Source organism: Heterodontus francisci, chromosome 1, assembly GCF_036365525.1.
Source record: "Heterodontus francisci isolate sHetFra1 chromosome 1, sHetFra1.hap1, whole genome shotgun sequence".
Taxonomy (NCBI): Eukaryota; Metazoa; Chordata; class Chondrichthyes; order Heterodontiformes; family Heterodontidae; genus Heterodontus; species Heterodontus francisci.
The window spans coordinates 195,889,696-195,911,447 of NC_090371.1; the positions used below are offsets into that span (position 1 = coordinate 195,889,696).

The window sequence follows — 21,752 nt, forward strand, 5'->3', positions numbered from 1 at the left end:
CTGAATTCGGGGAAGATTCCGTTATATTGGAAAATAGCAAATGTAACTCCTTTATTCAAAAAGGGAGGGAGACAGAAAGCAGGAAATTACAGGCCAGTTAGCTTAACATCTGTCTTAGGGAAAATGATGGAAGCTATTTTTAAAGATGGTATAGCAGGGCATTTAGAAAAACTCTAGGTAAACAGGCAGAGTCAACATGGTTTTGTTAAAGGGAAGTCATGTTTAACCAATTTATTGGAGTTCTTTGAGGGAGTTGCATGTGCTGTGGATGAAGGGGAACCTGTGGACGTATTGTCCTTAGATTTTCAGAAGGCATTTGATAAGGTGCCACATCAAAGGTTATTGCAGAAAATGAAAGCTCATAGTGTAGGGGGTAACGTATTGGCATGGATAGAAGATTGGTTAGTCAACAGGAAACAGAGTTGGCATAAATGGGTCATTTTCTGGTTGGCAAGATGTAACGAGTGGCGTGCTACAGGGATGTGTGCTGGGGCCTGAACTTTTTACAATTTATATAAATGACTTAAATGAAGGGACCAAAAGTATGGTTGCTAAATTTGCTGATGACACAATGATAGGTAGGAAAGTAACTTATGAACCGGACATAAGGAGGCTACAAAAGGGATATAGATAGGTTAAGTGAGTGGGCAAAGACCTGGCAAATGGTGTATAATGTGGGAAAGTGTGAAATTGTCCATTTTGGATGGAAGAATAAACAAGAAGCATATTATCTAAATGGTGAGAGATTGCAGAGCTCTGAGATGCAGAGGGATCTGGGTGTCCTAGTGCATGAATCGCAAAAGGTTAGTATGCAAGTACAGCACTTAATTAGGAAAGCGAATAGAATGTTATCGTTTATCGAGAGGGGAATTGAATACAAAAGTAGGGCGGTTATGCTTCAGCTATACAGGGCATTGGTGAGACCACATCTGGAGTACTGTGTACAGTACTGGTCTCCTCATTTAAGGAAGGATGTAAATACATTGGAGGCTGTACAGAGAAAGTTTACTAGACTAATACCTGGAATGGGCGGGCTGTCTTGTGAGGAAAGATTGGACAGGCTCGGCTTGTATCCGCTGGAATTTAGAAGAATAAGAGGTGATTGAAACATGCAAGATCCTGAGGTGTCTTTGACAAGGTGGATGTGTAAAGGATGTTTCCCCTTGTGGGAGAATCTAGAACTAGGGGTCAATGTTTAAAAATGGGGGGTCACCCATTTCTGACAGAGTCTTTGGAATTCTCTTCCTCAAAAGGCGGTGGAGGCAGAGTCTTTGAATATTTTTAAGGCAGAGGTAGATAGATTCTTGATAAGCAAGGGCGTGGAAGGTAATCGGGGCTAGGTGGAAATGTGGAGAAATCAATTCAGCCATGAACATACTGAATGGCGGTGCAAGGCTGAAGGGCCGAGTGGCCTACTCCTGCTCCTAATATGTATGTTTGTACCCTTGCAGAAAGTGAGTTCCAGACCCCCAGCACCCTCTGGGTGAAAAAGTTTTTCCTCATCTCCCTTCTAATTTTTCTACCAGTCACTTTAAATCTATGCGCCTCATCACTGACCTCTCTGCTAAGGTCCTCCACTCTATCCAGGTCCCTCAGTATTAAGTACATTTCAATCAGATGTCCGCTCAGCCTTCTTTGTTCCTAGGAGAACAACCCCATCCTATCCAATCTTTCCTCATAGCTGCATTTTTCCAGTCCTGGCAACATCTTCGTAAATCTCCTCTGTACCTTCTCTAGTGCAGTTACATCCTTTCTGTAATGAGGTGATCAGCACTACACACAGTACTCAAGTTGTGGCTTAACCAATGAGGTATACAGTTCCAGCATAACCTCTCTGCTCTTGCATTCTATACCTTGGCTAATTAAGGAAAGGATTCCATATGCCTTCTTAACCACCTTATCGACCTGTCCTGCTACTGTCGGTTCTGTGGACATTCACTCCAAGCTCCCTCACTTCCTCTACACTTCTCAGTATTTTCCCATTAATCATGTATTCCTTTGCCTTGTTTGACCTCCCAGATGCATCAACTCTCACTTCTCCAGGTTGAATTCCATTTGCCACTTTTCTGCCCATCTGACCAGGCCATCAATATCTTCCTGCAGCCTACAGCTATCCTCCTCGCTATCTACCACACAGCCAATCTTTGAGTCATCTGCAAACTTCTTGATCACGCCCCCTACATTTACATCTAAATCGTTAATATATACCACAAAAAGCAGGGGTCCCAGTACTGAGCACTGCTGAACGCCACTGGAAACAGCCCTCCAGTCGCTAAATCAGCCGTCAACAATTACTCTTTGTTTCCTGCCACTGAGCCAATTTTGTATCCACCTTGCTGCATTTCCCTGGATCCCATGGAATCTTTTTTTAACCAGTCTGCCATGTGGGACCTTGTCAAAAGCCTTGCTAAAATCCATGTATAAGCATGATAATTTTGAATAACCTTTGCTCTTGCAGTCTCTGGAAGTATTCTTGACTGTTTTGGGTGTGTTGTGGTAAATTCTTGGATTTGGCAGGGAGTGTTGCTGTAGCCTTAAAGGGAGGGCAGAGGATATGATGATTTGCCCACACCCAGCTGCAGTTGCATTGCCTCTGGGTCTGCAACACGACAGGCAAATGAAGCAGAGGGTATGGAGAAGGCAGGCTCAGCACGATTCCCTCTGCAGCTTGGAGCTAGATGCCAGCATCTCTGTGTGAATGCTCCCCAACATTCTCCTGTCTGCTGCTCCGTCAAGGTTCTCACCTGCATCTTCTGCAGCAGAACTTGTCTACAACCTCATCCTCTGGTGAGCTGGCACACAAATTATCCTTCCCTCCCCCCCCCAAACAGGTTTGCAAACGATTCACCACATGCAGATCTCCACTCTAGCCTGTAAGGTATGTGCAGTTTTATTTTGTTTGTTCATGAGGTGTGAGCATCGCTGGCAAGGCTAGCATTTGTTTCCAAACCCTAATTGTCCTTGAGAAGGTGGTGGTGAGCTGCTGCCTTGAACCGCTGCAATCCATTTGGTGTGGGTACATCAACAGTGCTGTTAGGAAGGGAGTTCCGGGATTATGACCCAGTGACAGTGCAGAAACGATGATATAGTTCTAAGTCGGGATGGTGTGTGACTTAGAGGGGAGCTTGCAGGTAGTGGTCCCATGCATCTGCTGCCCTTATCCTTCAAGGTAATAGAGGTCGCGGGTTTGGAAGGTGCTGTCGAAGGAGCTTTTGCAAGTTGTGAAGTGCATCTTGTAGATGGTCCATACTGCTGCCACTGCGCCTGCAGTGGGTGGAGTGAATGTTTAAGATGGTGGATGGGGTGCTAATTAAATGGGCTGCTTTGTCTTGGATAGTACTGAGCTTCTTGAGTATTGTTGGAGCTGCGCTCATCCAGGCAACTGGAGAGTATTCCATCACACTCCTGACTTGTGCCTTGTAGATGGTGGCTTTGGTGAGTCAGGAGATGAGCTGCTTGCCACAGAATTCCCAGCCTCTGACCTGCTCTTGTAGCGACAGTATTTTTATATGGCTGATCCATTTTAGTTTCTTGTCACTGGTAACCCCCAGGATGTTGATGGATTCAGCAATGGTAATGCCTTTGAGCGTCAAGGGAAGATGGTTAGATTCTTTCTTGGAGATGGTCATTGTCTGGCACTTGTGTGGTATAAATGTTACTTGCCACTTATCAGTCCAAGCCTGGATGTTGTCCAGTTCTTGCTTCATGTGGGCACAGTCTGCTTCAGTATCTGAGGAGTTGGGAATGGTACTAAACACTGCAGTCATCAGCAAACATCCCTTCTTCTGACCTTATGATGGAGAGAAGGTCATTGATGAAACAGCTGAAGATGTTTGGGCCTAGGGCACTGCGCTGAGGACCTGCTGCAGTGTTTTTTAGTTTTAGTTTTAGAGATACAGCACTGAAACAGGCCCTTCGGCCCACCGAGTCTGTGCTGACCATCAACCACCCATTTATACCAATCCTACACTAATCCCATATTCCTACCACATCCCTACCTGTTCCTATATTTCCGTACCACCTACCTATACTAGGGGCAATTTATAATGGCCAATTAACCTATCAACCTGCAGGTCTTTGGCATGTGGGAGGAAACCGGAGCACCCAGAGGAAACCCACGCAGACACAGGAAGAACTTGCAAACTCCACACAGGCAGTACCCAGAATTGAACCCGGGTCGCTGGAGCTGTGAGGCTGCGGTGCGATATGCTTTGGCTGAGATGATTGCCTCCAAAAACCATAACCATCTTTTTTTGTACTAGGTATGACTCCAACCAGTGGAGAGTTTTCCATTGATTCCAATTTTGCTAGGGCTCCTTGATGCCACACATGGTCAAATGTTGCCTTGATGTCAAGGGCAGTCACTTTCACCTCATTGAAGTTCCCCACCCAGAGTACTTTCTGTGCCTTTGCCACTCTGTTCTTCCAAGTGGTGTTCAACATGGAGGAGTACAGATTTGTCAGCTGAGGCAAGTTGGTAATCACCAGGAGGTTTCTTTGCCCATGTTTGACCTGATGCCATGAGACTTCGTGGAGTGCAGAGTCAATGTTGAGGACTCCCAGCGCTCCCCCCCCCCCGCAACTGTATATCACTGTGCTGCCACCTCTGGTGGGTCTGTCCTGTGGGTGGATCAGCACATAACCAAGGGTGGTGATGGAATCTGGGACATTGGCTGTGGAGTACAATTCTGTGAGTATGACCATTTCAGGCTGCAAGTTGACTAGTCTGTGGGACAGCCTTCCCAAATTTGGCACAAAAGTCTCCAGATCTTAGTGAGGAGGACTTTTCAGGGTTGACTGGACAGGGTGTGCCATTTGTTGTTTCTGGTGCCTAGGTCAATGCTGAGTGGTCTGTCCAGTTTTATTCTTAATTGACTGTAGCAGTTTGAAAGAACTGAGTGGCTTGCTAGACCGTTTCAGAGGGCAGTTAAGAGTCAACCACATTACTGTGAGTCTGGAGACACATGTCGACCTGACCAGGTAAGGGTGGCGGGTTTCCTTCCCTGAAGGACATTAGTGAACCAGTATCAGAACTGGTGACTGAGTGTCAGATCCAGTGATTGGGCCTCTTCATCAGTGGAGTGGAGTGGTGTTACTCTCTCCTCATGGGGCTGCTGTGGCAATTCTTGGGTGTCTGAAAGCAGAAAATCAGAAGGTTGAGGTGTGGAAGGCAACAGGTCCATGACCATGCCATCTGAAGCTTTGCTCATCATGCCAGATAGCAGGATGAGGATGAGCTGAAAGTTGAGAAGGAGCATAAGGCCATCATCCTCAATATTCTCAGTGATGCAGGGTGCCATGGGCTCCTTTGCAGCCAACTCCGTGGTACCGAGATGATCTCCATAGGGCTCAGGCGATGCAGATGTCCTTGTTTCCACACACTTTCCCTCCCCCACCCCCCTCGCCCCACCTCTGCCCAGTTCAGTTCTCTTCCCTTCTATTGTGTGCTGCCTCGATCTGGAAGGGGGGGTGGAATTGTTAATGTGGTGCACAGTGTTTGGGTGATGTGCCTGCTAGAGCTGAATAGCTGAAGATATGTGTAAGCACCAGGAGTTGGGCGTGAGGCTGCTCTCATTGGAATGTGAGAGAGTTGGGGTATCTGCATGTTAGGCATGTCTTGAGTTCTAGGGACATAAGGGTGAGTGATGGGGGTATAGCGCAGTAAGAAATAGGTAGGAGATGTCATGTGAATATGCATTCACTGACCTTGACCATCCATGTGAGGGCATTAGACCTCTTGTGGATGTTCTGCGAGATCCTCTGATTCAGACACCAGAAACTGACTTCCCTGACCACCTGCTTCCAATTCCTTCTAATAGTGGTCCTTGAGGGCCTCCTGGCATCAGATCTCTTTCCCCCCCCCCCCCCACCGCCACGTGGAACCACAGCCCTTATCCATGTCCATCTCTAAGACCTACAATGATGTATCTGTGTCCCTAAAGTCCTCTCTGCTCTGGTGTTCTATTTGTATTGTTTACAGTTGCAGCAATAGTATTCACAGCAGCAGTCTCCTTTAATTCAGTCCAGCTTCCTTTAAGAGGGTCAGGCTTGCTTTAAGAATAGAAGGCTGGCTGCACTACATGCAATAAGCACAATCTGCTTGGCTCCCTGTTGAGTACTGAGGCAGCTACCAGCACGTAGCCCTCTTGGCCCAACACTGCAATCAGGTTAATGAGGCTGCAGCACCAAATTTGCATGCTGCCTACCTCCGCCTCAGTGGGCATGGACAGGTCGCGAATCAGGACCCCTGATACCCAAAAATCAGTGCAGGCCAAATTCTAGCCCCTGGAATCGAGGCACTAGATGGAGTTGAGATACAGATCAACTATGGTCTCATTGAAAAGCAGAACAGACTGGAGGGGTTGAATGGCCTTCTGCTGTTCCTATGTTTGTAGATGGCTGAAGGCATGGCAGCCAATGGTGGGGGAAGTAAGTAGGGGTGCTTAGGAGGGCAGAGTTGGAGGGTTTTAGGAGGAAGTTACAGAGATAGGTAGGGGCGAGGCCATGGAGGGATTTGAACTTGAGGGTGAGAATTTTAAATTTTATGTATTGCCAGATTGGGGGCTAGGGAGCGTATGGCGGTGATGAGTGAATGAGATTTGGTACCCCTTAGGATATGAGCAGTGGAGTTTTGGATGAGCTCAAATTATGGAGGATGGAAGATGGGAGGCCTGGGTACCATATGTTTCAGTCTGAGACAATAGGGCGAGGGGTAGGACGAAGACGTTTTTTTAACTGTCCAGTTGCATTATTAATCACTCTTGACCTGGTTTATCTCTATTATCTTAGTTTCTTAGTGTGGATTGAAGGTCATGCTGATTTTCAGCTCTGGAATCTTTGCTGGCTGCAGGGTCCTAAGTGAATGACAGCATTTCAGTTCATAGTATTATTTCAACAGTACAAAGTTGTCTGAAGTTTAGCACAAATTTGAAACCCTTCATAACAGATGAAAGGTTCCTGCACTTCTAAGCATTTTAAACATGTCTAACTAAAGTGCTGATGAAAGGAATATGTTGCTTGAATATAACAAGTTAGTTGATGTGGATCAAGAAAACACACTCAGCTCACCAGAAAAGCGCTCAGTTCAGGAATTCTTACATCAGTGCTGAGCGAATTTCCACAAGGTCCTCAAGGAGGGCTCAGATTTAAGCAGTAATCTGTTTGCACGTCAATATAGTACCTGATCTGGGTGGAATAATAACATATGAACATTAAAGATCCAAGCTTGCACTGTTTGTCAGTTTTTGCATGTATTGTGAACAAATGCAGCAGACAATGCAAATTTAAAAGAAATGGGAATTTCATAATTGGCTGGGAAGAATAGTCTGGAAACTGAGAATTGAAGCAGAAATGTTGATAGATTTACTTTCTTTTGAAAAAGAAAGGCACCAGAAAGAATATTAAAATATTAAAACAAAAGCAAGCAGTCATGTAACCATGTTATTTAGCAGTTTAATTTTTTCATGGGGTTGTGGGGAGGAAGAGAGAGGGAAAGTTGAGTTCAGGTGACAATTGTGATGGAAAATATTTGTATGTTGTGAATATATTGTCTCTTGATTTCATGTTTGAATAAAATTGACCTCAAATGTCCAGTTATCAGTTAGAAAACAACCAATATCCCATAACCTGTTGGAATTTGCCATTCCAGATTGCTTTGCGCACACTTGAACTTAGCTCAAGCAACATCCCTGTGTTAAATTTGATAAAATATGACCAGCGAGGCAGGAGAATGCCGCTGAATGCTTACGCCCTGGACTTCTACAAACACGGTTCATTAAAGGCTTTGTTAAATGACAACATGTAAGTTGAGCTGCAGTCCAACTTGTACCATGAGATGCCAACATGGAAAAATTAATTAAATCAATTTAATGTTTCATTCTTATCTTCCTTTTCCTTTTAGGTTGCATTTGGGGGATGCCTACAATGTCCTTAATGATTTCCAACTAACTCTTGGTTCAATCAGGTATGAACAAAAATCAGTTCTTGGTTTGTTGTTTGATATTTTGGCACATTACATGGGGTAATATTATAAATCCAAACTGCCAGAAGAGAGATTCATGCAATTGCATCACATATCGATTTTCTAACAAATAATTTTAATGTTTGTGAGATTAGGCATATGTTGTGCACAATGATCCAGAATATGTTGATGATTTGGAGGGTGGTTAGAATCTGCAACACACTGCCTGAAGGGGTGGTAGAGACAGGAACCCTCAACATTTAAGAAGTATTTAGATGAGCACTTGACACCCCATAGCATACAAGGCTACGGGCCAAGTGCTGGAAAATGGGATTAGAATAGATAGGTGCTTCATGGCAGGCACGGACATGATGGGCCGAAGGGCCTGTTTCTGTGCTGTATGAGAGGCTCTCCACTGGCCATATTGGAAAATGACCCTTATATATAAAACAATACCTGAACTCCTGCTTGATGGGAGCACAGATTTAATATGATCTGGATGTTGGTGCCACTGATTAGCAGTGCTTTCAGTTTTCTGACAATCTTAAAAGCTAGAAATAACAATTTGGATGGGCTGACTTGCCAGTCCTTGATCTAAACTCCTATTGAGTGACAATCTAGATATTTTGGAACTCTGCTTCTCTCTCCATAGATGCTGCCAGACCTGCTGAGTACTTCTAGCATTTCTTGTTTTTAATTTCAGATTTCCAGCATCTGCAGTATTTTGCTTTTATTTTAGATATTTTGGAGCTTGTATATGACTGGACTTTGTTATATTTACCTCACAAAAGAAATGTGATAAAGTGGCATTCTTTGCTTCAAACAAATTAGATTGTAATGAATAATTTATTTTCCCTATCTGTGCTTGCCATGTTGCATTCTCTTGTCATAAACAATGAGGCAACCATTAACATATGACTCTGTTTTATGTTGCTAAAACAGCCTTACTGGCCTAAAAATGATACACCCCCTGCAACCATAATATTGTGCCATACTAGTATCAGCACTTTTAGAATTTTTTTTTAAAGGAATGATCAACGTTTGCCAATGTACTTATAAACAACCAACTATAGTACTAGTGGTGTGCTGCCATGTGCTCTCCAGTCCTGCGTCCCATCATTTTCATCTTCTCGTCCACATCAGCTCCTTCCTCGTTACTCTTCAGTATTCCTGCTGCAAAGAGGAATTACCTTGCAGTGTAGCCATAGCTCAGTCTCTGAGCTCTGTTGATCATATGCCATTACAAGTGACTGTCAATTTTATGTTGTTTTATATAACTATAAATTTATTGTCACATTGCTTAAATGAATGACTATGAGAGAACCAGAGGTACTGGGCTGGAATTAGCGGAGGTGGCAGGGGCCATCCATCGGGGCCGAAAGCTTGGGGGGCTGCGGGGGGAAGGGTGTGTGATGCTGCTTTGTCAGGAGGGCCGCATTTTGTGGCAGCAGTCAGTGAAGCCAATCCAAGATTGAGTTACGGCTACATGGCAAGCTAATTTCTCTTTGCTGTAGGAATACTCTGAGTAATGAGGAAGGAGCTGATGTGGATGAGAAGGTGAAAATGATGGGAATGCAGACCCTGATAGCACATGGCAGCACACTACAAGTACTACAGTTCGTTGTTTATAAGCACATTGCCAATTAAATGGCTCCCGCCGGAGCTGCCTTCCCTATTGAGGACAGCGGCAGGCCCCCAAGAGCTGCTGGCCCAATCAGAGGACCAGCAGTCTCGCAGCGCCACTGGAGGATGAAGGCACGCTGATGGCTGTGCGCCCTCGAAGTCATGTATGTGGGATCGAGTGGTGCTAGGACCTGTCAGGCGGGCCCCAGCTAGGGTTTGGAGGGTGGATGGTGGTGCGGGGCTGCTGAAGGCAGCCGGCACTTGGCTGTGGGATGGCCATTGCCACTAGGCGGCCCCTCTGTGGGCTAAAGAGTGCCCAAAAAGGAGACCTGACCCCACTTCCCCAGAGCCCACTGGGAGGCCGCCAGGGTTTACATGGCAGTCTTCCCACTCAGCGGTGTGGCCCCCAACTGCTGGTAAAATGCCAGCGGAGGTGGGAGGAAGCCCTTAATTGGCCACTTACGTGACTCAATTGGACGGTGGGCAGGCCATCTGTCAGCTTTCCCGCCATTGGCGAAATGGAGTGACAGCGGGAAGATGTCAGGCATGCCACCCAATACATTCCCATGCCATTTTTTGAGCCTTCTCGCCTCGCAGCCCAATCCCAAAAGGGCTGGTAAAATTCAACCCTATGTTTCAGATCAATGACCTTTCATCAGAACTGGGAAAAGTTAAAAATGTAATAGATTTTTAAACAAGTGAAAAGTGGGGAGGGTGGAAAAAGAGCAAAAGGGAAGGTCTGTGATAAGTTGGAAGATAGGAGAGAATAAATGACAAAAGATTTGGTGGTGCAGGGCCAAAGGGTGTGGTAATGGGAGAAGTAAAGAAACAAAAGATATGTCTAGACGAGGTGTGAATGGCAGAATGATGAACAGTTGCTGTCTAGAAAGCAAAACCAAGAGTAAAACCAAAATCTGCAAAGAAAAAGGAAACAATATGGGGGCTGAGATTACGATCTGAAATTGTTGAAGTCAGAGTCCAAAAGGCTGTAAAGTGCTCAATGGAAAGATGAGATGGTGTTCCTCGAGCTTGTATTGAGCTTCATTGGAACTCTGCAGGAGGCCGAGGACAGAGAAGTCAGCATGAGAGTAAGGTGGAGAATTAAAATGATGGGTGACTGGAAGTTTGGGGTCGTGCTTGCAGACTGAATGCAGATCTTCCGCAAAGCGGTCACCCAATCTGTGTTTGATCTTCCTGGTGTGGAGCAGCCTGCATTGTGAGCAGAGAATGCAGTATACTAAATTGAAAGAAGCACGTGTAAATTACTGCTTCACTTGGAAGGAGTATTTGGGGCCTAGGATGGTGAGTAGAGAGGAGATAAAAAGGCAGGCTTTGCATCTCCTGTGTTTGCATGGAAAGATGTGGGAAGGGGAGGAGGTATAGGGGGTGAATGAGGAGTGGATCAGGATGTCGGTGAGGGACGGTCTCTTTTGGAAGGGGAGGGGAGTAGAAGTGTTTGGCATCACACTGGAGGTGGTGGAAATGGTGGAGGATGATCCATTGAATGTAGGGGCTGATGGGGTGGAAGGTGAACATACGAACTAGGAACGGGAGTAGGCCATTCGGCTCCCGGGGCTGATCCCCCATTTCATAAGATCATGACTGATCTCTTTGTGGGCTTGTCTTCACTGTCCTGCCTACCCCCGATACCTTTTGACTTCTTTGTTTGTCAAGAACCTGTCTACCTCTGCCTTAAAAACATTCAATGACCCTGCCTCCACTGCTCTCCAGGGAAGAGAGTTCCACAGACTCACCACCCTCAGAGAAAAAATTTCTCCTCATCTCTGTCCTAAATGGGAGACCCCTTATTTTTAAACTGTGCCTCCTAGTTTTGGTCTCTCCCACAAAGGGAAACATCCTTTCCACATCCACCATGTCAGGTCCCCTCAGGATCTTATATGTTTCAATCAGCTCATCTCATATCTTTCTAAATTCCAATGAATACAGACCCAACCTGTCCTAAATGTCCTCATCAGATAACCCTCTCGCCCCAGGAAAACCCTATCGTGGCTCTGGGAGGGAAGGGAGGGGTGAGAGCAGAAGTGCGGGAAATGGGATGGAAACAGCCCAGGATCCTGTCAACTACGGTGGGGGCGGTGGGAGGGGGAATCCTTGGTTGAGAGAAAAAAGAAGATATGTCAGTAGCGTTTGCATGGAAAATTGCATTGTCCGAACAGATGTGATGGAGAAACTGGGAGAATGGAATGGAGTCCTTACAAAAGCGGGGTGGGAGGTAGCTGTGGGAGTCAATGGGCTTATAGTGAACATTCATTGATAGCCTACCCCCTGAAAAGGTGACAGAAGTCAAGGAAGAGTCTGAGATGGACCATGTGAAGATGAGAAAAGGGAGGAAATTGGAAGCAGAGTTGAAGTTTTCCAGTTCACGGTGAGAACAGGAAACAGCATCATTACAGTCATTGTTCTCATGGATTTATTAAATTCTTTGGAAACCAACAGCGATGGAGGTCTGAGAAAACATTTTATTTTGTTTAGGGTTTGTGAGTAAGCCCCCCCCCCCCAAAAAAACTTTATTAAGACTATCAAATTTGGCATATAACTTGTAAAATTTGAAGTCCACCATTTTCATCACCTGTCAATTCCCATTGTTTTGCACATTCTTTGAGAAAATTGAGTATGATACGTCACGTGCTGGATTAAAGTTGCTGTTTTCAAACTACCTTTTCTATTTCTTTTCCTAGCACCTCTCTCAAGGAACTGTGCAACAACAAAGAAGATCTCGTCGTTTTGGCTTTTGAACAACTGAAAGATACATTTTATCAAAAATTCGAAAAGATAAAAAGTTAATATCAATGCAGTTGGATAAAAACTGTCATCCACACATGCTCTGTGGATTCTTGCTCCTGAATGTAGCGGAGTGAATACATGACAAAAACAAGTTGTGAAGGGCGTATGAAAATTTTAGAAAACTTACAGCCCAATGATGTCAACGAAAAATAAAATTAAAAAGTAGATAATTTAATGTATTGTGTTGAAATTTAATTGCACTATGTACAAACTATTAAAGATGGCCAGCATTATAGGGAAATAACTTTTAACGCAAAACTTCATCTGTGACCTCTGCACTGGAATTAGTCACAACATTTACCCCCATTCTCTCCCTATAAATATTTTGGTTAAAGCTGTGCTGCTTTGATAGAAAGCACCAATCATGTTCATTACAGTCCCACCTGGAACCCTGATATTTCAGTTGAAACAATTGGGGAATTGATTATTTTTTGAGGTAGCACATGGAAGTGCCAATATACTGTGCCATAAAGTGATGTAACTTTTGTTTGCACCTATGATTTCCCACATGCAGAATTTCTGACCTTGTCCATGAAAACAGCTGGAGCAAAAACCAAACAGTTCTGATGGAGGGATAATTGGAGAAGTCATCCTTACCACACCTTCCATTGACCAGTTTCAATTACATTGAGTGTGTTTCATCCTCCCTCTTCGTCATATCTGGGTTTTGTAATAAGGCCGTCTAGCGCACTGTGACAGAGTTGTTTCATCCCTGTAATTCTCCATATTTAAAAATTCTACAATTTTCATGACACTGGTGATGGGTTAGTAGTGCGTGAAAGCTAGGTCCTTCCCCACACAGACATTATTAAAAAAAAACCTGAAGGCAAATGGCCTTTAACTGCTCTCAACATACCTCCTAATAGCTGGAATAAGAGCAGCATTGTCAGAAGGTCTTCTTAAAAATACACATCTAAGTTTCTTTGTTCTTTATGGACAGAAAAGTAAGTGGAGTTGAAAGCAACTTCGATCTAGGAGAAAAAAAAGTGATGTCTAAACCATTTAAGAGGTATTTTACACCTTATCATGTTTTAAGTTTCTGATATGTTTTTAATATTTTAAAGTGATTTCAATAGTAACGACTGAGTAATTGCGAAAGATCTTTAGCTTTTTAATAAAATATATAACAAAGCATCTTTTTTTAAACAATATTTTGCTCAAATAAAGATGTTTTTAAAACAAAAAAACTGGATATATTTGCTTAATTGTGACATCCCATTTGCCTTTGGCTCATTGCAAACCAAGTGCTTCTTTCTCAAAAACTGCTAATAAATGACATCCTTCCACGAACTGTCCACTGACTCCAATATCAGATTAACCTGTCACCATTCAATATAGGTGTATAGTATAGGTGGTGTTAACTGGATTTAGGGTCATCCCATTTCTTTGCAGCCTAGTTTATATCCAGTAGCCTGAGCTAGGCACAAAAACTGTTAACTACTTGCTTTACCACTACTGTTCATGCAAGGGTCAAAAAATAACTTCAGATATATCATTGAAAAAATCAAATCAGGCAAAAAAAGCTGGGTGCAATAGTTGACCAAAAATCAAAATTATGACACTGATTAAAAAATGGTACAAATATTAAGGTCTAAAACTAGATGTACAAATCCAGATAGTGCAATGTGCTGAGACCATATGTGAAGTACTATTATGTTCACTTTAGTTACGAAAAAGTGGAACAGTGTTATTCTTTGACCCCTATTCAGTGAACAAACGACATATATTCGTGAAGTAGAAAGAAGTTTTCAAATAATAGAGGAACTGAAGTAGATAGAGAAAGCGTTTATGGAAAGAAAACATTGGAAAACTAGGAATAACATTGTAGCTTACTCTTTAAAAAATTGAATAAATAATGGGTGTGCATGCATGTGTTTTGCCGTTTGCTACTTATTCAATGTATGAAGCTTAAAAGGACACACCGTGTGGCCTATTGATGTATACATATGTCTCAGATTGACAGGATATGAAAGATGTCAGCTGGCCACGCAGTGACTTGGGGATGGAAGATCAACTGGTTGGATTGATTTGCTGTTTCGTCTTTCTGCTGGATAGGTTTTGGGGAAATTGTGATGAGTACACCCATGGAAATGGTATTACAGATGGATAGTGCTGCATGTGGCCTTTTATTGTTGTACACCAGCACCATTGTGCCATTTTCAATTTTTAGTATTCTAAATGACTAGTCTTGCTATAATGCAGAAAAATCAAAATGGCTAATTAATATATGCTTCTCTTGGGCCTTGTTTATACATTGAAAACAATTAACCTGTGAAGGGTCAAGGCCAATAGTGCAAAACACAATTAAGGTTGAAAAGAATTGGACATGAAATAAATTAGGAAAACTTGGATTTTAGGTTAAAAGATAGATGGCAGGCTGGGGGAGGGGATAAGTTTTCCACAGTTTTGAGATCCTGGGAAAGGGATTTCAAGTTGGAGGTTAAGAGCACCGATGGCATGAAATTCAGTGGTAGTTGATGAATGTAAAGTGGAATAGTCACAGGAGACCAAAATAGTGACTGATTAGCAAGGTCATTCATGATTTTAAAGGAAAAACGTGGAATTCAGTCTCCTAAATGTCAGTGGAAAATCCTAAACTTCCATGTAGAATTATTCAGTTACAACATTTCAGGTCATTGGTTTATAAACGAATAGAATTGCTGTGTGATCTCCAGAACACTGGTTAAAATCCTGGAATTCCACATAATAAAATTGACATTTGACTTGGTCATCATAAATCAGTGACTTCAGGAAACAACTTGCAAAGCACCTTTATTGTAATAAAACATCCCATGGCATTTCACAAGGGCATTCTAAAACAAAACATATCACCAAGACAAATGACTTATTGGGACAGGTGACCAAACGCTTGGTCAGAGGTAGGTTGTAACCAGTGTCTTAAAGGATGAATGCAAGGTGCAGAGGGGTTTAGCGAGGAAATGCCTGAGCTTGGGGCTCAGGCAGCTGAAAGAATAGCCAGCAATGGTGGAGCAATTAAAATCGGAGATGCTCAGGCCAGCATTAGAGGAGTGCAGATATTGAGGGTTGTAGGCAATGTTCCCTCTAAGCTATGTAGACCTTGTTCTGAGATGAATGTATGTTCGCAGCTACTCAAAAAAGTTTAAAGATGACGTGCACTGAATAAAGCGGGCTGCACTCAACTAAATTTTAAGGGGAGCATTGGTTGTAGGGCTGGAGGAGATTACAGAGAACGGAGGGGCGGTGAGTGAATGGGATTTTGTGCAAGTAAGGACACAGGGCTGAATTTTATCAGCCCCTTGACACTGGGTTGTGGCGGGGAGGTCCATAAAATGCTAGCGAGAATGCCTGTCTCAACCCACAACGCTGAGAAGGCCTCGTTGCGGCCCCCTCGCCACCAAGTGGTGGGGCCTTCATTATAATATTAAATGAGGCTAATTAACATTCAAATTAACTTACCTGCTGACGGCTGCCATCCCACGCCGATTTTACAGCTTACCAGACGCGACTCATGCCTTTGGAAAATTCCGAGGTGAGGCACTGATGGGGAAGGGGGAGAAATAAAATTATCGGGGGGGGGGGTGGAATTGGGGGAAACATTAGTGCTCGCAGGGATGGTGGGAAGGGGTTGAGGGTCAAAGAAAACAAATTTCGGGGAGGAAAGTTTGAGACCAATAAAGGTCTTTCCTAGGGGAAGAGTGCAATTTATATATAGATTATCCATTGGGGTGGGAGTGGTGTGAGACGGTTTTGAATTTGAATTAAAATGTTATTTTTATTTCCCGGAGAACAAGATCTTTAAATATTTAAATGTCTCTGAAGGGCTTGTAGCCCTTTAAAATTGCGCCAGGGGCGTGGCGCGCTGATAAAATTCAGCCCAGAGTTTGGGATGACATCAGTTTTGTGGAGGGTAGAATATGGGAGGCCACCGGCAGTGCATTGGAATCGTCAAGTTCAGAGGTAGCAAAGGCATAGATGAAGGTTTCAGCAGTAGATAAGCTTAGGCATGGACGAAGTAGGGCAATGTTAGAGGTGGAAACCTATGGGTTTGCTGTGACTTGGATAAAAGATTGATGGAATCCCAGAGAAATTATAATCAATGAAAACAGCAGTTTAAGATGTTTTCCCCCGGGCTTCTGCCGAAGTCGTACCAAAGTTATGATGGGAGAGTAGGATAATCCCCATGGAAATTCAGAATCAAAATTCTCTTGATACTTGGTTCTTGCTGTGTGTAAATTGGCTAAAACTGTTGTTCACTTATGATACAATAACTATATTTCAAAGTCTTTACAGACAACTTAATATGAAAAATGCAAAATAAATCAAGTCCTTTATTTTCATTCAGAATTTTTTTTCATATACAAGTACCATTTTATAGAATGGGCTTTTCCCAATACTGTTTTCTTATACAAGTGACTTAGCAAAAGTTTCCACAAGCAGACTGTGCTCTCAATAATCTGAAACCTATGCCTTTCATTGTGTTATACTGAGTTATACTGAGCCCTTTCCTATCCTGAGTGGTGTGAAACAGGGCTGTGTTCTCGCACCCACACTTTTTGGGATTTTCTTCTCCCTGCTGCTTTCACATGCGTTCAAATCCTCTGAAGAAGGAATTTTCCTCCACACAAGATCAGGGGGCAGGTTGTTCAACCTTGCCCGTCTAAGAGCGAAGTCCAAAGTACGGAAAGTCCTCATCAGAGAACTCCTCTTTGCTGACGATGCTGCTTTAACATCTCACACTGAAGAATGCCTGCAGAGTCTCATCGACAGGTTTGCGTCTGCCTGCAATGAATTTGGCCTAACCATCAGCCTCAAGAAAACGAACATCATGGGGCAGGATGTCAGAAATGCTCCATCCATCAATATTGGCGACCACGCTCTGGAAGTGGTTCAAGAGTTCACCTACCTAGGCTCAACTATCACCAGTAACCTGTCTCTAGATGCAGAAATCAACAAGCGCATGGGTAAGGCTTCCACTGCTATGTTCAGACTGGCCAAGAGAGTGTGGGAAAATGGCGCACTGACACGGAACACAAAAGTCCGAGTGTATCAGGCCTGTGTCCTCAGTACCTTGCTCTACGGCAGCGAGGCCTGGACAACGTATGCCAGCCAAGAGCGACGTCTCAATTCATTCCATCTTCGCTGCCTTCGGAGAATACTTGGCATCAGGTGGCAGGACTATATCTCCAACACAGAAGTCCTTGAAGCGGCCAACATCCCCAGCTTATACACACTACTGAGTCAGCGGCGCTTGAGATGGCTTGGCCATGTGAGCCGCATGGAAGATGGCAGGATCCCCAAAGACACATTGTACAGCGAGCTCGCCACTGGTATCAGACCCACCGGCCGTCCATGTCTCCGTTATAAAGACGTCTGCAAACGCGACATGAAATCGTGTGACATTGATCACAAGTCGTGGGAGTCAGTTGCCAGCATTCGCCAGAGCTGGCGGGCAGCCATAAAGACAGGGCTAAATTGTGGCGAGTCGAAGAGACTTAGTAGTTGGCAGGAAAAAAGACAGAGGCGCAAGGGGAGAGCCAACTGTGCAACAGCCCCAACAAACAAATTTCTCTGCAGCACCTGTGGAAGAGCCTGTCACTCCAGAATTGGCCTTTATAGCCACTCCAGGCGCTGCTTCACAAACCACTGACCACCTCCAGGCGCGTATCCATTGTCTCTCGAGATAAGGAGGCCCAAAAGAAAACTGAGTTAAAATAGCATATGGCTGACTGAACCAGACTGAGGATTCCGATTAGGTACCCTCTGAATCAGAAGGCAGAAAATATCAAAATACTGGACTCACTTTGTACAGGCTGCGAAACTACACATTTAGTTACAAAAGATAGGCATACAGATTTTATGGTAAGAATAATGATGAGGCTAAAAGTGGTCCCTGTTATTATGGAACAAATGAGACAGCAACTTCTGACGTGCAAATATGTGGAGTTAAATGTGGAAATCCAGAAGTTGCTATCAGAGATATTCCATTCCTCCACAGAGAATGCTGTTGTAGTCTTCACTGATTGCATTGGTTTCAATTCCAAGACTATGATATGAAGTTGGGGTACTTGCCCATTGGTTCCCCACTAAAGATGCCAGAAAAGGTTTGGTGCAGTCAGGAGTAAGTGAATTTTTAACAACATGTTAAGTGATAATTACTGCCAAACAACCTCTCTGGCCCCAAAAAATCAATTTTACAAGTGTGGAGTCTCATTGCTTCAGAAAATTAGTGTTGGACTTATTAAAAAAATATTTTATTTTACTTTTTCTGACTGCCTCACTTAAAGCCTTCATTTTAAGTCATTCTACTATTAACGAAGCCAGCCAGGTTTCCCAAGCATTGGGAAATTTGGCTACTTAAGAGAGGTGAGACGGGCTGAATCCATGAGCCAAGTGCCTTTACAGCAATGCTTGTGGGCCAATAAGAGTAGGAGTAGGTTCCCCCCACAGTCCAACAAGCTAACCAGTAAACCCCCACCTCTCTTTCCCCTCCACCCCACAATCGGACCATCTTGACACTATCTGACACCACCCCTACCCCCCACCATGGAAATCCAGACCCCCACAATTTCACTCCCCCAAGTAATATTTGCTTGTGACACAGATCTGGGAATTTTCTCTATACAGGATTTACATTGGAGAGACATTAAACAAATTGTGTTTCTAATGAGTCTAAACCAAAATATTAACTCACTTAGTTCCAGTGAAAGGCTTAGCACCTTATAAATAAAACTGTGACTATTGTTTGGGTAACCATACATCCTTGGATGAGGTACTGTGGGGACATGGACAAGTTGGCAGATGAAGTTCAATGCAGAGAAATGTAAAGTGATTCATTTTGGTAGGAAGAACATGGAGAGACAATATAAAATAAAGGATACAACTCTAAAAGGGGTGCAGGAGCAGAGGGACCTGGCTGTATATTTGCATAAGTCATTGAAGGTGGCAGGACCAGTTGAGAGAGCAGTTATTAAAGTATACAGTATCCTGGGCTTTATTAATAGGGGCATAGAATACAAGAGCAAGGAAGTGATGTTGAACTTGTATAAGACACTAGTTTGGCCTCAGCTGGAGTATTGCGTCCAGTTCTGGGCACCGTACTTTAGGAAAGATGTGAGGGCATTGGAGCGAGTACAGAAATGATTCACGAGAATGGTTCCAGGAATGAGAAATTTTAGTTATGAAGATAGATTGGAGAAATTAGGACTGTTTTCCTTGGAAAGGCTGAGAGGGGATTTGATAGGGGTATTCAGAATCATGAGGGGTCTGGACCGAGTAGATAAACTGTTCCCACCCTTGAAAGGATCGAGAACGAGAGGGCACAGATTTAAAGTATTTGGTAAAGAGAAGGAAAAGTGACATAAGGAAAAACTTCCAAGTGGTTAAGGTCTAGAATGCAATGCCGGAGAGTGTGGTGGAGGCAGGTTCAATCGAAGCATTCAAAAGGGAATTTGATTGTTCTATGAAAAGGAAGAATGTGCAGGGTTACAGGAAGAAAGCAGGGGAACGGAACTGAGTGAATTGCTCTTTGACAGCCTGTGCAGACACAATGGGCTGAATGGCCTCCTTCTGCACTGTAACAATTCTGTAATTCTGTCCCTGGGCAATGTCCCTGGAAGAGCCACTGGTTCATGAAACTGTCCCCTGAATGAATGACCTATTACTGGTTGCACGGGTTCAAATCAGAAGCCGTGAGAAAGAATAGTGCTCATTGTTCTTCACACTGACAGCTACCCAGACTCCTTGTGGGTTCTTGAGCAGAGACTTGCTATCATCAGGCACCTGACCCAGCATGGTGCACTTCAGAGGGCAAGCAAAGTGAGGCTCTTCAACCAATCAGATTGAAGAATCATCACTAAGCCACCCAGGCCTGAATTTTAGTGTGGAGATGAGTTTGACATGGGGCTGGAGAGGTGGGTTGCTGTTGAGATTGGGAAGCCTGGAAGAATGTTTTTTCTCGAATGACCTGCAGAACTTAACTGCAGGGCTCCTTCCAGATGTCAAACTCATCTCCAGACTAAAATTCAGGCCTGGGTGGCTCAGTGATGATTCTTCAATCTGATTGGTTGAAGAGCCTCACTTTGCTTGCCCTCTGGAGTGCACCATGCTGGGTCAGGTGCCTGATGATAGCAAGTCTCTGCTCAAGAGCCTACAAGGAGCCTGGGCAGCTGTCAGTGTGAAGAACAATGAGCACTATTCCTTCTCTGCTGACCACACAGTCCAGGCCAATATGTACAAACTAGAATGGCAAATTCTTGAAATATAACTTTGGTGATATATTCCAATACATTGAATTCCATGTTAATCAATGTTGCGTCAGATCACTGAGAGATTCTTCTGTTTTATACATTTAACCCTGAAAATAAAAGGAATCTCTCCAAAGATTTCCTTAGTAGTCAACTTTGACAAACTTGCCGGTCACGTGCAATTGACAAAGCTCGCTACTGAGTCAACGGAGTGATCGAAGATCATCGTAAAAACAATGGACTATGTATTGAGGGGCTAGTTTGACACATTAGGCTGGATCTTCCTCCACTGTCCTGCCCAGATTTGGCAAGATGGTGTAAATAGCAGTTAAACAGGACATTGATGGCACCGCACCCTGTCCTCTATTTCCCTCCTGTCTGCCACCCTCTGGGATCACTTAGTGAAAGGTGGCAGTAATGGCCACCACTTCCACAGTAATGGTGGAAACCACTTCTTCCCTCAAATTGGCATTAGTGCCTGCCAGCTGTTACCAAGGCAGTTAAAAACTGTGAACTATTTTAGTCTTTGGGACTCTTATGCCCCTTTAATTGATGCTTCGGATCCACTGGGAGTCCCACCTGCCCTGCACTCCCAGGAAAATGTGTCGGGGTTGCAGCAGAAGAGATCCGGCCTCCTCACCATCCCAGTGCAGAGAGGGAAATATTTTGAGCACAAAAATATGCCACAAACAGCAAATGAATGAATAACCAGATATTGGCCCTGTCTTTCTGGTGCAATAAGGAGTCTCTAATGACTGCAATCTGAGTTAGGATCCCAGAGAGCTTGCGTCTCAGCCTTACACATAAATATGCAGAACTGGCTATTGGGGACACTTCCTCTGCCAGCCTCAAATATGGCCAGAAGACAAAATAAGCTAGGTGCAAGTAGAACTGAGTTATCCAGGATGTAAGGACTGGGGAGGGGGCACGTTTCCCCCTGCCCCCTCCCCACCCCAACCCCGTCCCCCAGATCTAAAATATTAAATTTCAAACGGAAATCATCGTTCATATGAATTAAGCCAGTGAATGGTATTACATTAGCAGTCATAGCTCCAACATGTTTCCAAAAAATAAGAACAGAATTACGGAAGGAAACTGAGTGACGTATCTTGAAGTGTGAATTACCGCAAGCACAGAAG

At 43.9% G+C, this 21,752-nt stretch overlaps 1 protein-coding gene across 1 annotated transcript in view; it reads left to right on the forward strand.

The window, feature by feature from the left end:
- Nucleotides 1–12,563, forward strand: part of LOC137374170 (probable ATP-dependent RNA helicase DDX60) — a 102,808-nt gene extending 90,245 nt beyond the window's left edge. The window contains exons 35-37 of the mRNA XM_068039960.1: nucleotides 7,649–7,800; nucleotides 7,901–7,963; nucleotides 12,283–12,563. Coding sequence (XP_067896061.1) covers nucleotides 7,649–7,800; nucleotides 7,901–7,963; nucleotides 12,283–12,388 — 321 coding nt within the window. The 3' untranslated portion in view covers nucleotides 12,389–12,563. The remainder of the gene's footprint in view (nucleotides 1–7,648; nucleotides 7,801–7,900; nucleotides 7,964–12,282) is intronic.
- The last annotated feature ends 9,189 nt before the right edge of the window (nucleotides 12,564–21,752 follow it).